The 17208-nt window shown below is 35.4% G+C and overlaps 2 protein-coding genes across 4 annotated transcripts; both read right to left on the bottom strand.

The window, feature by feature from the left end:
• Window positions 1–399: 399 nt before the first annotated feature.
• On the bottom strand, window positions 400–1641 carry LOC128031516 (fatty acid-binding protein, brain-like). The gene is made up of 4 exons (XM_052619813.1): window positions 1477–1641; window positions 1127–1299; window positions 808–909; window positions 400–700 (listed from the first exon to the last, which is right to left on the bottom strand). The coding sequence occupies exons 1-4, from the start codon at window positions 1547–1549 to the stop codon at window positions 650–652; spliced, it is 399 nt and encodes a 132-aa protein (XP_052475773.1). The 5' UTR covers window positions 1550–1641; the 3' UTR covers window positions 400–649.
• A 4344-nt stretch (window positions 1642–5985) lies between these two features.
• Window positions 5986–15057, bottom strand: LOC128031356 (gap junction alpha-1 protein-like). 3 transcript variants are annotated; one of them, XM_052619566.1, is made up of 5 exons: window positions 14879–15057; window positions 12470–12589; window positions 9155–9218; window positions 7916–9029; window positions 5986–7358 (listed from the first exon to the last, which is right to left on the bottom strand). In XM_052619566.1, the coding sequence occupies exon 5, from the start codon at window positions 7311–7313 to the stop codon at window positions 6249–6251; it is 1065 nt and encodes a 354-aa protein (XP_052475526.1). In that variant the 5' UTR covers window positions 7314–7358; window positions 7916–9029; window positions 9155–9218; window positions 12470–12589; window positions 14879–15057; the 3' UTR covers window positions 5986–6248. The 3 variants fall into 3 exon arrangements, with proteins under 3 accessions (XP_052475526.1, XP_052475525.1, XP_052475527.1); XM_052619565.1 differs by having other exon boundaries at window positions 12470–12734; XM_052619567.1 differs by lacking the exon at window positions 9155–9218 and having other exon boundaries at window positions 12470–12734.
• Window positions 15058–17208: the final 2151 nt, after the last annotated feature.

The raw sequence follows: 17208 nt of genomic DNA on the forward strand, positions 1-17208 counted from the left end.
TTAATATATTCCTTAACACTGAATGAAATTATATCATTTACTAAAGAGTAATAAAGTCTTCTATTAGAAACATTGCAAGAAAACTATGCATTGTTCACTTATGCCTTTTTTTATTCTATATGCACTTTTTGTTGTAATGTAATTTTAAGTTAAATGACAAATTAACTTAATGTATGTATTTTTATATTGTTTTAAATTTTGTCTGTGAAATTTAAATAAAAATAAATGTTGTAAAGCCCTCAGTTTGCATTTCTCATTTCTGTTTCCGAAAATTGTGTATTTGTGATAAACCGCTATTGTCTTGTTCGAGTGACAAATATTACAAATATGGAAATTTCCTTCAATATTAAACTAATGAGAGAACTAAAGTGTTCGCACAAAACAGGAAGAAACAAAGAGTTAGTTTTTAAACAAGTGTTTATTTCATCCAATTTGACACAACGCCAGGCCTCAATTATAAATCCACTAACATTAAAGACATTCGGCAATGTTCACAAAAACTTCACGATATGCATTTTATATAAAAGGTCTTACAAAAAATGTCTCGCGTCTTAAAAAGGGGAAAACTCAGTTGAGAACACAATGTAAAAATTCCCTTGTAATATTGTCAAGTTGCCAGGGTAACACTGAAGTGTCCATTAGTTGGACATTATTCCTTTTCATATGTGCGGACAGCCTGCACATCCTCAAAGGTCAAGGTCTGGAAACAGCAAAGATGAGGAGGGAAAATTTAGGAACATTAAATATCCATGACACTGATTAAAATTTGACTTAAAATTCTAAATTAATATTAAAAATTCTCCTTACCATAACCATTTTATCATCTTTGATTTCTCTAACAAACTTAGTCTCCTTGCCGTCCCACCTCTGAACATGGACAAGATTGTCCCCTTCCAAGGTTACAGTGGACTATAATGAGATGAAAAAATGCATTTTAGTAGTGTTTTATAATTGTGCATGATATAAACTAAAATTATATCATAATACGATCAAATTCATGCAAGGTATAAAGAGACCTAACCTGAAAAAAACTGCTTTAAATTTGTATTGTAAAACTAACTTTAGATATATTGTGGACAATGCATGCATCAGTGAATGAAGAAAAAAGCTAAATCAAAACACAAACCTTTACATGTCTGTCATCTGCTGTGGTTTCGTCAAACTCCTCTCCCAGTTTAAAAGAAATTTCAGTGTTTTTGAAGGTGCTCAGTGTCTTTATGACAACTTTGTCATCCTCATGACTTATGACAATTGTGGGTTTGGTAACATTGCCTACTTGCCTAGTGGCAAAACCAACACCTGTAGGGGAAAAAACAAAAATAAAAAAAACAGAACAAAAATATTAATAACATTATATAAACTATACAGACAATATCATGCACTCAAACACACTAGACTGTACAATTGCACCTTGCATGTGCAATGTGTTAAGAGAAATTCTGTCTTTCTGCGAAATAATATCTTATTTTTACTTACCAAGTGCTTTCATGTATTCATCAAAATTCTTGCTGTCAACCAGTTTCCAAGTTGCACAGAATGCATCAACCATATTGAGAGTTTAAATGCAGTGATCAAACACACAGTTGTCCTTGTACAGTCACTGAGCTCACAGTCTCTTCAGGGTTTGGGACAGCAAAGCCCAAACTAATTAATACTGTCAAGGAGGCGGGGCTTTAGGGGAAGACCTACTGATTGGATGGATTTTTTATCAACTGAAGCTGTGATTTGTTCAAATACATGGCGAGAAGTGACACTGTAATTTCAATAGTATAATCCAATAATAGGTCTGGGACTTTGCGATTGAACAACTGAACAACTTTTTATTTTAAATTTATATTTCTAACATTCCACAGTAAAAGAAGAAGAAGAAAAAGCGATAAGTAAAATGTTCATGCAGTTTCAGGTCTGTGTAAAAAAAACAGGCTAGCTACTATTTCAAAGAGTTGCATCTCTCTCTTCCTCTCTCTCTCTCTCTCTCTCTCTCTCTCTCTCTATCGAGTAGATGTAATCATTTATTTTAGAGAAATGCATTTGCATTTGCAGCGGTTTTCATTGATGCACAAAGAAAATAATGATCAGATATAAATCCATTCAACTCTAAAGCATCACAGTGCACCAATGATCTGTAGTACAGACATGTACGTTTTAGATGACTATAGAATAAGATGATCCTCTTCGTATTAATAAATTGCACAGCATTGTAAAAACTGAAATAAACTGCTATCACATGTAAAAGTAATTATACAAAACATTTGATCACATATCATGTAGCTAACCCCTGTTATGTTGAAGCATTCGGTGGGTCTTCATAAGGAAAGATGTCCTCCTCCAGGGAGCGCAGGAAGGCTCAGAACGCGTCAGGGCGTGTCTTGTTGGACCATTTTTGCACAATTAAAATATTGTATTTTCTTTTTTATATGTATTAATCCCTAAGATTGCCTGTCAAATGAGAAGCAGCAATCTCTAGAAAATGATTTTATCGATAACATTGTTCAGTAATTAAAATAAGTCCATCCATATCACCGCTGAGAACAGTAACAGGTATCATATCACAGCTGCTACAGCACAAGGAATCTGTCCTATAAAAAATATGGGAATTGCCACTACATTAAAAAATACCTTGAAAAATAGAATAAAAAAACCGAAATATTATTTCAATTCATTGTGCCCGACCAATCAGAAGTCCCGTCCATTTGATAAAGTTGCGTGGTAACTGCCATGTACAGTCCCTGTCATTTGTGCGGAATGATTCGCACTTCTTAAATTCGGCCGCTAGATGGCAGGCGTGTTCCATTGTGCACATGCGATTGCAGTTTACCTCAGAAATTCCATGGAATTCATTACTACACTTTCGCAGACATTACTGGCACGTTGTTAGTCACCGCAGTGTCATATCCATTATCCAATGCTCCTTATGAATGAAATAAAACATGGTTAAAGGGGTAGTTCACAAAATTATTTAAGTTCAAATATTCTTTATGTAGTTCCTAACTGGTATCTTGTCTTTTGTTTTAGTGGAAATAAAGTCTGAAAAATCTTCTCACAGGTCCCAGATATTTTTATATTTTCTTCGGATATTTTATAATATCTGAAATTAAAGGTTTCTTCTATTCATTGCGTCACTGGACTCTCATTTTGAGGGGGAAAATAGCCAACAGCCCAAAACAGTTAAACCATGAGCTTTGTTAGGTGAAAAGTTGCCAGCTGTGAAACTCATCGTGTTTTCTCCATTTGTTTGCCATTTGATTGATGAAACTCAAGCGTAAGAAAGCTTTAGCTATGCTCTTTGCCATTGTTTCCCAACAACTGGAGTCTCTTCACAGTTAATTCCTACAATACAGAAGATACGTTCACCCTCAAAAGTATCTCAAAACTTTTAAAGCGGCTTAAAATGCTGGAGGAAATCACATGATGCTGCTTAATGTGGGGCTGACTTCAGTCCGTACTGTTGAATAAACCTCAGTAAGTATCACCACAAACCATAAGGCCTATAATAACCACTCCCTTGTTTGTCCAAACGCCCTACATCGCCAAGGAGGAGGCCTGAATGTATCCATGGAGCTTTTGGGTGTATTGAGAATATTTCATGTAATTAAAAATGATTGATGTTAAACCTATGTTAAATTCGCCTAATAGACCAACACATGCTGTTTCTACAAAGCCTTTATGTAGCCTGTTACTTCAAAAACGAACCCCCACAGCAATGAGAACAAAACGTTTATTTATAGACAGTTTATGGTCCTGCTATGTATTAAGGTAGGATACCAAACATGTGCTATTCCATAAAGTCACACACAATTAGACACCGCAAAATTTATACTATGGTACACTATAATGTAATCGGTATTGCAGAATGTTCTGAACTAACAGAACTAAACCCTGCTGTTTTTAAACAAACTCGCAGGCTGAAAGGTATGTCCAGCCGCCTCAAAACTTACACTCGGCCAAGCAAGAGTCAAAGATGAGCTTGGCTGCTCTTACCTTTTATTTGTGTACTATTTTGAACCTAAAATGGAACTTAAAACAAAAATCAGTTTTAAAGTTTCTCAAGACAATTTCACTGGAAGCAATTTGACATTTGAAGAACATTTAGGCCTTCCAAAATTTTAAAACATGGATTATTTTTAGGTTTAAATTTATGCCTTGTGTAGGTACATTACTGTGTTGCTAGCCAGCCAGATAGATAGATAGATCGATCGATAGACAGATAGATACAAGGATGATGGATGGACAATGGATGAATGTGTTGACGAATGGACAGATGAATAAATAGATGATGGATGAATGTAGATAGATGGACAGACAGACAGACGGATGAACGGATTGATAGATAAATAGAGATAGACAGATAATCTGAATATCATAACCAGAATAACATAAACCAGAATGACTGATGACGCATTTGTCAGGTTCAAGTTGTCAATAAACAATGTAGAACAATTATGCTTAACACTTTTGAAGAGCTCTACTTTTGGTGGAATGGGTTCATCCAGGCTATACCGCTTAAGGCAAGCTAATGTTTTACTGAGTTATTAAACCTCCTTCAAAGTCTAATTTCATGACTGAAGAACAGTCACATTCACAGGGGCACATTTCTTTAGGTCACATTTGATCATCCACATGAGGAACACAAGAAATGCCAACAGTTTTACATCATTAAATAATGTAATGCATCTAATCTGCTTTTGATAATATGCAATGTTTTTACACACAATAGTAAACAGCAAATATTTACTTTAATTCCTTGTATGCTACGTAACTGCACCATGTCCTTGATGCATAGCCCAGATTTTAGTAATACCTTTCAGAGTATAAATGTACATTCACAGTTCACAGGGTTTTTTGCCTTTTTGCTCAGCCACATGTGGCTGGCAGACTTGAGTGAAAGCATGTGTTTTCATTTAGCCCTTTGAATAAATAGGAAACTCTGAGAATAGAGGAAAAAGTTGAATCTAGTTAACTTGTTTTAATTTCAGACTAGTTTTAGGGCTTTCATTTGTCAATCAGAGGGAGTCAATTAGCCACTTGTGAATTATGTGAATATGTTAACCAACATTTATGTCAACACTTTACACTTAGCTCTGATAAGCAGTCAGGTGGGTTGACATTGGGCTTTACTGGCCCAGAGCAGAAAACATGTACAGTTACTGTAAAGATTCCAGAAAACAGTGCTCCATTTATATGATCTGGCTAACATCCCACAATGGAAAAATGCTGCTGGAAAAGAAGAATGGAAAAAAAAGAATGTTTGTGTTAAGTTCCTGCTGGAGTTGAATGAATGATCTTAATTTATTCCAGTAGAGTTAAAGTGAATAGATTTACATGTGCTGTAGAACATTGCACATATTACTTGATTTCACTTTTTTCGCCCTGAAAAATATAAAATATATGCTGTATTTAAAATGCATATGGGTAAATGACATTAAATACTTTTTGGAAGTTGACATTTTTTTATTTTTATTTTTTATTTATTTTAAGTGTTTTTTTTATTATTATTCACAATTAAAGTTTTTCTAATTATTATAGAATTTGTTTTTATTTGTGTATTTTCCATTTTTATTTTAAAGTTTTTTTTCTATTTTAGTTCTTTCAGTACATCAAGTACTAAAATAACTTATTTTATTTCAGTTGACAAAATGTATTTAAACATGTTTTTTGTTTTAGCTTTAACAATTCAAATTCTAATATTTGTATATATATATATATATTAAAAGTATTACTTATACTGGAGTATTAATACTTCTACTTATAATTATTATCTATGACCTCATAAATTAGAAAGGCTATGGAATATTTGCAGCATTTAAAACTTGTGTAGTGAAGTGAGGCAAAATAGTGCTTAAAATAGTGGAAAATTCTAAAAGAATTTGCAACCTGTTACATGACTTAAGACATACAATTTTGGTTATAATTTTTTACTTAAAAACTTGTAAAGAAAACATATGGACACATATGCACCAACTACTCATATACTTACTGTATTAAATGTTTATTTTAGAGTAAACCTATGAAATTATTTAAATTCTTACAATCACAGCGCAAATACAGTTTACATAAAAAAAAACTGTTTGGCTTGAGTGACAATAGCAAAAACTCTTAAAATAAATATAAATGTTAAAATATTACTCTTTGGATGTCAGTGACAGTGTCCTTTTCACAGTGTTTTTTGTTTTATTATTATTTATTTTTTATGTTCACGGCTTGTAAAAGCTAGAAATTGTCCATGGGACCTGTGTTTGAGGCTTCTGCTAGATGTCAAGATCATCCGGCCGGGCCCGACTGCTCGCTCGACTGCTGGGTCGAGGTTCAAGCTCTTTGAGCAGCAGAAGATCCTTCCCCAGAGTCACTTTCTCGGGATATGGAAAACGCCGAGTGTGACCCAGCTGGTTCTGTTCTGTACTGTAATTAGTCCAGTTCTGCTCATTAGCCTGCTTGTCGTAATTGTCAGAGGAGTTGGATTTATCGCCCATATCTAGGTTATAGCCCAGATTAGGGAGGGGGGCCGAGCAGTCGTTGTAATACCCATATCTGGACGGGTTCCTTGGGCAGGCCTTGATATTACAGGCGCTTTCAAAGTTTTTCTCTGACTCTTTGAATCGATCCTTCATCCTCTTGAAAATCACATAAAAAAACTCAAAGACATTGAGGGCCAGAGAGACCAGTGAAACGACCAACATAAAGATGATGAAAACCGTCTTCTCGGTGGGACGAGACAAAAAGCAGTCTACTTTATGTGGACAAGGGAACCTTTGACACGTATAAACAGTTGACAGCTTGAATCCATAAAGGTGCCACTGAATCAACAGGAAAACAACTTCAAATATTGACTTTAACACGATGCTCACTACATATGTGTAAAATATCCCTCCTCTCATTTTGATCTTCCCGTGATCTTCCAGGCCGTACTTGAACTTTTTCATTTCAATTTTCCTCAACAGCACATCCACATCTCCTCCTTTGCTCTGGATGTCTTTTAATTTTTCCTCCTTTTTATTTAATTTCTCCTCCTTTTGCATAAGGAACACGATGTGGCTGAGGTACAGGAGGGTCGGCATGGACACAAATATGATCTGCAACACCCAGAAGCGCACATGGGAGATGGGGAAAGACTTGTCGTAGCACACGTTCTCGCAGCCGGGCTGCAGCGTGTTGCACTTGAATGCCGACTGCTCGTCTCCCCAGGCGGACTCCACCGCCGTCCCCAACACCAGGATCCGGAAGATGAAGAGGACGGAGAGCCAGACTTTGCCTCCTGCCGTGGAGTACGCCTGGACCTTGTCAAGAAGTTTCCCCAGTGCGCTCCAGTCACCCATGATGAAAGATGTTCTGGATTAGACAGGAGATAACCAACCTTCAAGCTGACACAGAGAATAAATTCAGTGAGTATTATAAACACAGAGTTAAACACATCCAAGCTGTCTCCTCGCTCTCCATATTACTGTCAAATACAATAACATAAGTCCTTGGCACTTCTTCAGAAATGTTCCTGGGTCAGTCCCCGCTCTGAATGAATGCTTTAGGGATTTCTGACTTTTCAATATATTTAAAAAACTTTTATAAAATTCAGAGCAACACGTAAATAGGCTAAAACTCAAGTACTAAAGGACAACATATTTTTTAAATATGTATATACATGCATTTTTTAATCACAAAACACAGTATTTCTGGAAAACAAACTTCTGAGGCTATCCTTTATCAGATTTAATCTAGCTTACTAAAATATTTTTAAACTATATACTATCCAGATCCAGACTTTAAACAAACGAAATAAATGACGTTATTTCATAAAAACAACATGCATAAACACACAAATAGAGGCCTATGCAGTTTATATCATACCAACTTTTAAGTTTTATCATATTTCCAATACATGTTGACTAAATGCTATGTTGTAGGCCTATAGTATGTTTCTTACCTGGAAAGTCGTTAAAACTGCCAAACTTCTTGACAATTACGATAACTATTTGTAACATTTCAATGACAAAACTCTCAAAAATAAGCAAGTTTCGCTATAAAATGAGTTTTCTTAGGGCGAAAGTTTCCTTATCTCCCATCCGTCGAAGGGACTTAGTCAGAAGGAGGAAAGTTAAACGTCCGCTGACTCAAACTTATGGACTTCCAGAACTTCTCCATCTCCGTTATATTTTTTGGGAGGAAATGTCTTGGAACGAGGGAGTGCAGTGAAAGTGTGAAATACCGCCATCTGTTGTTAGAATCAGCAGCATGCCACAGACGCAAACCGGCCTTCAAAACACTGGGGAATGTTCCAGCTTATCTGTCTTCATGACGACAGTAGATTCGAAAGATTCTCTTGGAACGAACGAATGAAACATTCTGGTCCGATCAGTTCTTCAGTTACGTTTTGTAAAATAAGTTTAAGTAATTAGTAAATTCATGTAAACACTGCATTTACATTGTCAATTTATATAACAATTTTATGCATTTTTTAAAAGTTAAATTAATATAGCACTGTAATTTATAGAATATATAAATGCTAATCACATTTGCAATTTAAAAAAAAACATGTTCTATCTTTTTTCAGTGAACAATCGACTTTAAAAAATTAAATTTTAGAATGAATCACAACAATTACATTTCTTAAAATACATATATAAATTTATGCATGGATAAATTATTTAATATGATTAAGCATGATTGACTATTACATATATACAGTCAATGGTTAATATTCATATCTGATGTTCAAACTAAGTTCTCAACATATTATTTAATATACTCTTTTTATCATTGCAGAAAATATCCTTTTTTGTTAAGAGAATGCCTGAAAGGAGAAAATGAATTGGTAATAGAATGTGCTTGGTTTGTTTTGGGAACCAACAACTGTTTTTCTTTTGCAACTAAACATCTGAGACCACAGCCTCAGGAGGTTCATTTCCTCGGGGTCATGGAGGACCTCAGAGGAAGCTCTCCCTCAGCCCAGCTGTTTGGATTAGCCAACATTCTTTTCCATATTTGAATTTCCTCATCCATCGAATCCATCCAATCAACTTTCTTGTCATAGCTTTGTCCTGCAGGTTAAAAGAGACACTGTTAATGGAATGGCTTCAAGAAACTTTCCTTCAGCTTTTAGATCAGGACTCTAAATATAGATTAGGTACAAAATACAGCTGCAATGTAAAAATGGATTTGTTACCTATTCCTAAACTGAGGCGCAAACCTATCAGGCAACGTAATCCTTTTGCTGTTCTTTGACCCACCTGAAATCAAATAACACATTTTAAAGCTTTTTTTTCATGAGCTGCACTTCTAAACTAAGGTATACAGAATGATGTGAAATACACAGATGCAACATCGACATTTAAAACTGTACTCCGGAGGGGCATATTTCAGTGAAATTGATAACAATCCATTAGAAACTTGTGATTCTTAATTTTCTGAGGTCTATAATCAAAAGAAAATGTAATATTCTGTTATATCAGATAACTAGGTTGAACTGAGATATCACTTTATATGAAAGAACTTACAGGCTCTGTTCCTAAACACAAAATCATTTGAAAGTATGTTTTTCATCTACTCAGAAAAACAGATTCAAAATCTTATCCAGCAGCTCTTCACGCTTCACTTTGTACTGAATAGAGATTTACGGTACAGATAAGATGCAAGGTTATATTAAATATTTATTTGATATTTTAGTTTCACAGAGAAACATACTCTCAGAGATTCAATGTGAACTAGATTAACAGTCTGTTTCTTAATGGAACTTTTTACTTTTGCAGCGATGTGACTTGTCTGGATAGAGTATAGATCTTTGCATTACTGAAGACAGACAGACAGACAGACAGACAGACATGAGTTTGCATCACTGCAAACTCCACAAAGCCCTGTACTTCAACATTCCCAAAATCCCCTGCATCACTATACACACTCAGCAGTACCAGTGTGCCTATGGGGGAGGGAGAGGAACATGGATAAATCTCTGGAACACCATCTTTTTACACTTTGGACTTTTATTGCCTTGTACTTGGATAGGAAATTGAGTGATGACAGGAAAGGGTGGGAGAGAGAGGGGAATATGGGATTGGGAAATGACACAGTCTGTACTTGAACCTGCGCCCCACTGGAGCACAACAGCCCTTATGTGACATAAGCACATCATGGACAGCAAAACTTAACAACATTCTATGAAATTATTAAATGCAGATAATTTTATACTATATTAGGGTTATTTAAATGTTTTTTTTATTGCTTAGATTATTTTTGGGATGTTTAATGTGCAGAAACATCAGCTGATTTACTTAAAATGCTACGGCTTTATGATGTTTTTCAAACAAGCCTCAACCATTCATTTGGGGCCGGAACTACTAATAATAAACTGTTTATAAACTGACAGGTTTGGACAAGCAATGGCAAACTTTTAACATCTTTAAACATCTTAAAATTACAAAGTAGAAATGGAAAAGGTCCAGCTCACATCAGTCAGAGACAGGACGCTAGCCAAATAGTCTTTCCTGCTAGAGAGATCTGACCCATAGCTGGACAATAAATGTATTACCATCATCTGAATCAACACCTTCATCCTGTGACATACTGTAGAAAACAATATAGACAAAAATAGCAAAGGAGAACATAGGCTTACATTTGACAATCAGGACACTACTCTGATCAATACTGCAAACTGCAGTGGAATGATGAAAGGAATGATGAAATGATATTTCAAGTGCTGCAACAGTATAAATTACATTTCCAGGAAGAACAGTAGCTCGCCTCTCAAGCATCTGCAGTGTAGAGTTTTAGATGTGGATTCCTCAAGTAAAGCCTGTAGATCTGACACGCCATGTTTTTTTCCTAAAGTCAAAAGTGTTTTTTTTTTTCACTTCAAGCTAACATGGTGAATCGGCTTCTAATATTAGATCTCATAATCATTTATCTTTCATTTTTTGTTGAATCTGGAGATCAAGATGGCACAAGGACTTTTGTGAGAACCGTATCATAGTCTCCTGCTTAGGTTTCAAAGCAGTGATCTTCTGCAGGACGGGTGGTCGTGCCTTTTGAGCTCTGGCCTGAACACTTAGCACTATATCTGACCTCATCCTCTGCTCAGTTCCAGCATTGTTCTCCTAAACTTTAATCTCTTGAGAACCTTGACCCAGCCCAGCAACATCTTCACTTGTAGGTTTAGCTGGTTGAATTGGTTCAACAAAAGTTGTCGTAATGTTTAATTTCAAAATGCACTCCACCATTTCCAGTGTGCACTAATGTCCCATCATCTGTCTTGGCTTAATTCTGCTAAAACTTGAGTTGCTCAGTTCGGATCATTTGATGACTTTATTTTTAATTTACCTTTATGAGCATCAAGATATCTTTGCACAGTTTTGTCACTGACACTTGATTTTGAAGGTGGTGATGACATTTTAACACTTATATCCGCTGGTTTGTTGTGCAACAGCTCATATTTTTAGGGGATTTCTTTTCCATTTCCACTGGTCGGTCATTGCCAGAATTACTGGAAGCATTTCCCCAGCAGAGTGTCGGAAGGAAATTCATGAGAATCCATTTCAATCCCCCCTTTTAATGACTGACTTTGGGACGCTTTTTCAGCAGAAGAATGCTTATTGATTTGTTTTCCTGTCTGAACTTGCCTCATCATTAAGAATATCTCTGGATACATTCATTCTGTTATCATGCTCATCAGTCTGAGGGACCCAGTTTATCGCTCCCAGACTCTCTAAACGTACATTCAACTGAACACTGCTGATCTCTGTCTGTACCATCTTGGAAAGCATTGATAGACTCATTAACCTCCTCTGAACCTTCGAGATCTGAGTGTCCAGTCACTGGTGAAAAAAGTCTATGGTTGATTCTGAAACTCAGTTGATGAACATCTTTCTAAGAAACCATCTTGGTTAAATTCTTTAGGTTCAGCTTGAGATACAGTTAGAAATTATGTTTGATTCATGAAATTTAAAGATGGAGGCTCTGTGTTTGGACTTGATGGTCCTGATGGCTTCTATAAGGTCTTTGTATTTTCGACATGTGATTTTACCTCTTTGTGTTTAGGTTCAACACTATTGATTTCATCATGCATACCGTATTTTCCGGACTATAAGTCGCACTTTTTTTCATAGTTTGGCTGGTCCTGCGACTTATAGTCAGGTGTGACTTTATTTATCAAAATTAATTTGACATGAACCGAGAGAAATGAACCAAGAGAAATGAACCAATAGAAAACATTACCGTCTACAGCCACCAGAGGGCGCTCTATGCTGCCAGAGATGCTGCTCAGTGCTACTGTAGTCTACACTGAAATCATAGAGCGCCCTCTCGCGGCTGTAGACGGTAATGTTTTCTCTTGGTTCTAAATAAATGCGACTAATAGTCCATTGCGACTTATATGTTTTTTTTCACATCATGACGTATTTTTGGACTGATTCGACTTATACTCGAGTGCGACTTATAGGCAGAAAAATACGGTAGGTTTCACTGCATTCAGTTTGAGGGAGATCTTTACCCATTTCTCTTCAAACAGTTGCTCTTTCCGTAGTACTGGAGGAAGTAAATTTTTCGCCTTGGCTCTGGATTTGTTGCATGTTTTGTGGAGCCTCTTTCAGGTTTAGTGTCTTGAACTGCACTTAAGAATGGAAAAACAGATCTTTTTCGGTCATCAGAGAGCTCTTTGGGTTGTACTTCTGATGAACTGCATTGTGGGTCAGGGCAATTGAGTTTTGCTCATAGTTTTTCTTTTCTTCCATCCACTCTTGGAGCAGATGATGCCTCTGAAAACAAAGATCATTTGTACTGAAAAGTATGCCCAAAGCATCACCAAATTGAACTCATATATACATTACACTATTGTTAAAAAGTTTGGGGTCAGCAGGTTTTTTTTTTTTTTACTTATTTTTTTTTTTTTTAAGAAAGATGTATTCATTTAATAAAACAATCCTAAAAATTTTAGTTTTCACAAAATATTAAGTAGCACAACTGTTTTCAACACTGAAAATAATAAGAAATGTTTCTTGAGCATCAATTCAGTATATCAGAATGATTTTTATGGATCATGTGACACTGAAGATTGGCATAATGGCTGCTGAAAATTGAGCTTTGTCACAGGATAAAAATGACATAATAGCATTACAATTTAAACTGTTTTCTACTATGCCGTATTACTGTTTTTACTGTACTTTTTGTCAAATAAAAAAAAAATGCAGTATCTGTGATCATAAGAGTCAAATAAAAAAAATATCAAATAAAACAATCTTCCCAAACCGCAGATTTGTAATTTGTAATATTGTAATTTACAAAGCATAACATGATTTTCTAACATTCTAAATATTTATAGAAAAACTAAATATAATATATAATATGACAAACCTCTTTACTAAGCGCTAGATTAATTAATCTAGGGTCAGCTGATGGATTACAGTGGGGGAAAAAAAATTATATACAAAATATTACACACATATTGAAAAATGTACATATTGAAAATCAGTTCAGTCCTGTAAAAAAAGGCCATTACTTTAAAGATGTGCTGTGATCCTCCTTTTCATGCTCTTGTTCTCGTCTAGTGTATCATTAAGGAACGGATTGGGTTTATGAGCAGAGTTAAAAAACAAACAGAAAATATAATCAAAACTGCTTGATTCAAATCTAGATGCACCTAGTTTATAATATATATATATATATATATATATATATATATATATATATATATATATATATATATATATATATATATTATATAAACAGTGAAATTAAGTTTTAGTTACAGTAGAGAAGGGCAATGCAGGACATAATCAGGGCAGAGTATGACTCAGTTAGAAAGCAAAAAGTTTGAAATGACCAGACAGTTGTGGTGTGGGTACTCAAAGATAACAGCATCATCTCAATGAGGATGGCATGAGCTCCTGCATACTGCTGTTTTCTTCCCTCTCATGAGAACCTCACCACTGCTGTGACATCTGTCTGCTGCCTGTATTGTTTGACCCTGAGCTCTTCAAACCACTCCCCTGTCAAAGTCTTCAGCTGTAGAAAGTCAGGGACTGACTGCCTCAGTTTCCTGATATGTCATAAAAGCACAAACAAGGCTACACATACAGATTCACTATTTAGAATACATTGGCCAAAGACATTAGAAAATGTCCAGAATTCATCATAACTTAATCATTGCCCTCATGCCCAAAATGAAAATAGTCACATTAAGGAAAAACTGGATAAGCTGTTTAGCATATGCTTTGGTTCACTAGTTAGGATTCACTAGAAAGTTTGCTTAAAGTTAACCCATGTGAAAATACATTGATAAAATACATTCTTTTAAGTTCAACAGGAAAAATAAATGTATATAGTTATGGACTTTGGAACAACTTGAGGGTGAGAAAACGATGACAGAATTTATATTTTTGGATGAACTATCCCTTTATGTACAGTAAGCAGCACACTTAACCGTCAGAGGTGATTGTAGCAAAAGCAGAACACGTGGTATTTTCACTAAATATGGGTCATCAGATGCTCACACTTGGTTTATCATAACAACAAGCTTAAGTATGGCAGCAGCATGTTTACAAATTTAATGTGTCACCATGCCAAATGCCTACTGACACCATTGCTGACTGTTTTGGATCAAATTGAGCAGTTTTCAAGTATTTGAACTGTAATAGTTTGGTCAAATACCAGCATGTTTAAATATATAAATATGCCAACACTTCAATTAATAAATAAATAAATTTGTAAAATATATAAATAATTTTAAGTTAAATTAAAATACATTCCGTTAAAATGTGTTCTAAATAAATAAATAACCTGTTACATCCTTATAAACTTTTATGAGGAAAACCGGGAAAACAGAGCTTGGCATTCGTACTTGTATAAAACAGCTCCACGTGAACTTACAGACTGCAGTGAAGGTCGAACAACCATTTCTTACCTGAGTCTTCCCCTCTCCAGTCGTTTTAAATCTTCATCTTTCAAGAGCACTTGACGGATGGCTTCCCTTTCCTCAGCAGACAAAAAGCTCAAGTCAGTCAATTCCAGTGCACGTTTTGATTGTTTCATCCTGGTCAATAAAACCAAGCGCTTTTTTACAGCCGAAAACTTTTCCCCAAGGTATTCAAGTTTATTTATTCAATTCAAGTTTATTTGTATAGCGCTTTTTACAAAATAAATCGTTACAAAGCAACTTTACAGAAAATTATGTTTCTACAATATTTAGTAGTAGCTAGTAGTTTGTGCACATTTGACAGGATTTTAGAAAAAATAATAATAATAATACAAGACGTAGTCAGCTAGACGATGAACTATCAATATTATTAAGTTATTATATGATTCAGTCACACATTTAGCAATAATTGTTAGTTCTGTTTGTTGATTCAAGGTTAGCATCATCTGGGGTCCTCTGAGGGTCAGCATCATCTCTTCTCAGGTGTTCTGGATCCAGACTGGAGCTTGTGTAAATCCTAGTTACCACGGGATGTAAATCCCGTGGCGAAACATAGAAACAAAATACAGACATCATTAGCATAGCTGCTGATCCAACAAAGTAAAATTAGTTTAACCCAAGCTAATGAATAAAAATGCAACTTTGAACAGATGCAACTACACTCACAATTAAAAAGAAACATTATTCGAATGCTTGGCGAAAGAGATGTGTTTTTAATCTAGATTTAAACAGAGAGAGTGTGTCTGAACCCCGAACATTATCAGGAAGGCTATTCCAGAGTTTGGGAGCCAAATGTGAGAAAGCTCTACCTCCTTTAGTGGACTTTGCTATCCTAGGAACGACCAAAAGTCCAGCGTTTTGTGACCTTAGGGTGCGTGATGGGTTGTAGCGTGGTAGAAGGCTAGTTAGGTACGCTGGAGCTAAACCATTTAGGGCCTTATAGGTAAGTAATGATAATTTGTAACTGATACGGAACTTAATAGGTAGCCAGTGCAGAGACTGTAAAATTGGGGTAATATGATCATATTTTCTTGACCTCATAAGGACTCTAGCTGCTGCATTTTGGACTACCTGTAGCTTGTTTATTGACGAAGCAGGACAACCACCTAGAAGTGCATTACAATAGTCCAGCCTGTAAACGACCGGTTTCAATCTTCATGAATCCTCACATGCTGACCTCAGTTCTGTCGGAGATATTCGACTGACTGAGGAAGAAAGATGCTCCACTTTTAACGTGCGTGTAACACAGTCATTCACATTCACACGGTATAAACATTTTTTTAAAAGCACGACGTGACGTCATCTGTCAACCCTCAGCTTGAGTTAATGTTTCACTAACATTGAGTTAATTTCGTGAACCACAACAAATATAGGTGAAAATGTATGTTTTTAGTAATAATATTTGCATAGACTATACATTGTTTATTGCACATACAACATCTGTATTAACACTTTTCTTACATTGCTGCTGTTCACCCAGTGGGCACCTTGATGTCAATTTGACGTCAAATATTAGACAAGATTTGATCAAGATGCTGCAAAACATAATTTCAAAGTCAGATTATACATCAAGTCCTTCCAGTGGTTAATTGGTGAAAATATTAGGTTCATCCCATACTGAAATTGATTATGTAAGTATATGGGCCAACATGTTTGACATTGAGTTGACATCAAATCAACATCGTGTTATAGGCGTTCAGTTGATGTCATATTGACATCACATTGATATCAACCCAGCGGGCAATTGATATCAAATAGACATCAAATTGACATCAAACATAGTCATCAAATAATTCTTTTTTTTTCTTCAAAATGCATCCATTCGGCATGTCATATGTTGTTTGATTTTTGCATGACTTGTAACTTCTGGGACTTCTGTGGTTAAAAACATATAAACAACAACAACAAAAAACTATTTATCAAATGTAGGCATAAATTACTGACAATGAAAGAGGTGAATATATTATATTTTACCAAAAATATACTGATTTGCTTAATTACAAATAAAAACAATTATGCAGCATTTTTGCTGTAACCACACATTAAGTAAGTGTTGGTGCAGTGGATAAGACACATGCCTTTGGTGTGAGAGCCCCGGGTTCGAATCCACTGTGACACACCAATGTATCCCTGAGCAAGACACTTAACCCCTAGATGCTCCAGAGGCGTGTGACCTCTGACATATATATAGCAATTTTAAGTCGCTTTGGATAAAAGTGTCAGCTAAATGAAATTGTAATACCAAGTGTATACGGTATTACAACTACATGTTCATTTAAGAAAAATTTACAAAATTCTGATATAAACCAGTGGATTTA

The sequence above is a fragment of the Carassius gibelio genome, chromosome A17, assembly GCF_023724105.1.
Source record: "Carassius gibelio isolate Cgi1373 ecotype wild population from Czech Republic chromosome A17, carGib1.2-hapl.c, whole genome shotgun sequence".
In the NCBI taxonomy this organism is placed as follows: Eukaryota; Metazoa; Chordata; class Actinopteri; order Cypriniformes; family Cyprinidae; genus Carassius; species Carassius gibelio.